Source organism: Meles meles, chromosome X (genome assembly GCF_922984935.1).
Source record: "Meles meles chromosome X, mMelMel3.1 paternal haplotype, whole genome shotgun sequence".
In the NCBI taxonomy this organism is placed as follows: domain Eukaryota; kingdom Metazoa; phylum Chordata; class Mammalia; order Carnivora; family Mustelidae; genus Meles; species Meles meles.
In genome coordinates, this window is record NC_060087.1 from 28,548,950 (window position 1) to 28,552,113 (window position 3,164).

Here is a 3,164-nt window from a genome sequence, read left to right on the forward strand (position 1 = left end):
AAAAAAAAGTCTGAGAGTAAGAAAATACATACAGCCAGTTTCTGAAGACTTGATAACACTTCACTTTGATCCTTAAAACCAGTTGTGTGAATCTTGTTCACCGCATCTTCTTTTTCTGAAAGCCATGCACTAAAAAGGCACTGAAAGAAATGAAGCAATTCCAAAAAAGAAAATAAATAATCACTAAAGTAGATCATTGTATGTTTTCCTTTACCCATTTACCATCTCACCGAGTCTTTCACTGATACAATTTCCATGCATGACTCACCTGTTCTTCAGTAAAACGCTGCCATTTTAGGAGGACGTCTTGCAAAAGCACCCAGCGATCTTCGGTCCACCTACAGATGCTTGCCCATCGATCTCCCAGTACCTGGGGAGCAGACAGCCCATAACCACATTAGCAAACAACTAATTATTAACTGCATTTCATTTAAAACTGCATGAATGACTTGTGAAGGCATCTAATTTCAAGTCTCCTACGTATACTAGGAGTTATATAGGACACCATTTCTGCTTATGATTACAGAGGAAAGCACTACGCCTTTCATTTGTTTTTAGGTTACTTCACTCACTCTTGCAACCAACACTGAAAAGTAAAGATGCTTGCAAGGAGTCTGAGACAGTTAACACACCACCGTTTGAAATGTCTCCATGGCAAATGTAAGAGATCGAAGTCATAGATAAAGAATTAAAGAGGATTCTGCATTGATAGTATGCAAAATGGGAATCTTTCTTAGGTCTGAAAATACATCTTGAAGATAAAATTCTGCCTGCTAAATAGAATACCTAAAGACTCTTCTTTGAAGCAATCCTATGCAATTAGAACTGTTTAATGTCCCAATTGTAGAAGAAAATTTTTAGCGATTTAAATTATATCTGCATGTAGACTTAAAAATTATCTGGATTATTCTTACAGAGTATTTAAATTCACACTCTCTCTCTAAATGATTCTAGTGAAAACCTGTAATATTCCCTGAGTAGTAACTGCCCTATCACTAGCATATTACTATTATTTATGTGCACACACTATTTTAATATGTAACATAAACCAATTACCAACAGTATGCATATATGTATATATGTATGTAAGTACGTATTTACTGGATGCTGGAGACAAACATCTTTATTAAAGATATTACCAAAACTCTGGCAAACATTTCAAAACAGATTTGCAAACATAATACTTTCCTTTTCAATTGGAAGCACTTTGAAAAGACAATATGATAAGACAACACAACTTGAATCAACATTAGTTCAAATCTTTGTATTTTTGACCACATAACTTATGTTTCCACACGATAAAACAGATGATAGCTTAAATCAACATCAACAGATAAACTCCATGAGATGAAAGTTTGTGCTGTTTGATGACTGATAATATGTTATGTTAGATGTATCCATTCTTTTTTTATATTCCCGGGTCCCTGGATGAAAAAGAAATCTTTAAATATACACTTCATGTACATAATAGTTTCTTTGCATATCTCTCTTCAAAAGTACTTTATGGCAGTATATCAGTAGGTTACCTAGATGTTTAATTTTATAATTTTGCACCAAAACTACAGATCTGTTATATTTTCATAACATACTGATTTTGTCCCACATTAATCAAGCTGAAAAACCATTGAAATGGATATGCTCTTGTCTCTCACAATACAAAGAGCAATTTGACAGAAAAAGAAACCCTTCCAGTAGTAATACTCAGTTGTTTAACCTGAGTGTTTGGTCTACTGAGAGAGGCAGGCTTTTTCCTCCTCCATGTATGCTCACATCCATACCACCTCTGCATGCATCCAGGTTGAGCACATGGATTCATACGCTAGGAGACCACAGTGTGTTTCCCATTGCTCTAACCAAGTGGGAAGCGTGTAGCTAATGATTAACCATTCTAGGTACATAGCAAACACCTCAAGGCAACCATTGCAACAGGTGGTTAATTTGCAGAGTGGATTTACTATTCTAGATCAAATCAGCCTGTATGTACATATGTGTGTACATATCTCTACACATACACATAATCTATGCACATACACATATTCCTACACCTTTCGATTTCTTAACCCTCCAAAACAATGCTTTAATTTTTTGGAGTTTTGTGCAAATTTCTACATTCTACCCTTTAAGGGAAAGAGTCTGCAATAAGAAAGGTCAGAAAGTAGGCTTATGTTTATCCAAAATCATTTCATCTTCCACATTACTGGGTTTTTTTAAATACACATAACTTTAAAGTGTAGACACTTAACCCCCAATATCTTTAAAGAAATCATTTCATCTGGGAGGCTCAGCTGGTTAAGCACCTGCCTTTGGCTCAGGTCATGATCCCATGATTCTGGGATGGAGCCTGTCTGTCATTGGGCTCCTTGCTCAGCGGGGAGTCTGCTTCTCCCTCTACCCCTCCCCCAGCTCATGCTCTCTCTCTTTCTCTTTCTATCTCTCCCAAATAAATAACAACTTAAAAAAAAAAAACGTTTCTAATGACAAACACAAGTTTCTAAGGAAAAAAAAAATATTTGAAGTACAGACATTGGAATCCCCAGTAGCTTGCCGTGATCATATAGTGGTTAGTACTCTGTGTTGTGAAGTACAGACACTGGATCCCCAATATTAAACGAACTTATTTCCTTGACAAACCTAAATCTTGGGGTATGGTGGGAGGACCAGAAAATGCAGCTTGGGAGGGAGACAAACCATAAATGACTCTTAATCTCACAAAACAAACTGGGGGTTGCTGGGGGGAGGTGGGATTGGGAGAGGGGGAGCGGGCTATGGACATTGGGGAGGGGAGGCGAACCATAAGAGACTATGGACTCTGAAAAACAACCTGAGGGTTTTGAAGGGTCAGGGGTGGGAGGTTGGGGCAACCTGAGGGTTTTGAAGGGTCAGGGGTGGGAGGTTGGGGGAACAGGTGGTGGGTAATGGGGAGGGCACGTTTTGCATGGAGCACTGGGTGTTGTGCAAAAAGAATGAATACTGTTACGCTGAAAAAATAAATAAAATGGGGAAAAAAAAAGAAAATGCAGCTTCAAAACTGCAAGGAAGAAAAGTCAAATGGGGAAAATAATCAATCAAATCTCCTAACACTGAAACTTTCAACAAAGCAAAGTTTCATTTTTTAAAAAATCTCATAGCAACTCATTTGGAATTTTAAGTAGATAACTTTAAGT

The 3,164-nt window shown here is 37.4% G+C and overlaps 1 protein-coding gene across 9 annotated transcripts in view; it reads right to left on the minus strand.

Annotated features, from left to right (window-relative positions):
• The window catches only part of DMD (dystrophin), a 2,324,635-nt gene that overhangs the window by 1,518,736 nt on the left and 802,735 nt on the right, over positions 1–3,164 (minus strand). For all 9 annotated transcript variants that reach the window (XM_045994540.1, XM_045994546.1, XM_045994545.1 and 6 more), the window contains exons 14-15: positions 269–370; positions 33–140 (exon numbers count right to left, since the gene is read on the minus strand). In XM_045994540.1, the coding sequence (XP_045850496.1) occupies positions 33–140; positions 269–370 (210 nt within the window). The remainder of the gene's footprint in view (positions 1–32; positions 141–268; positions 371–3,164) is intronic.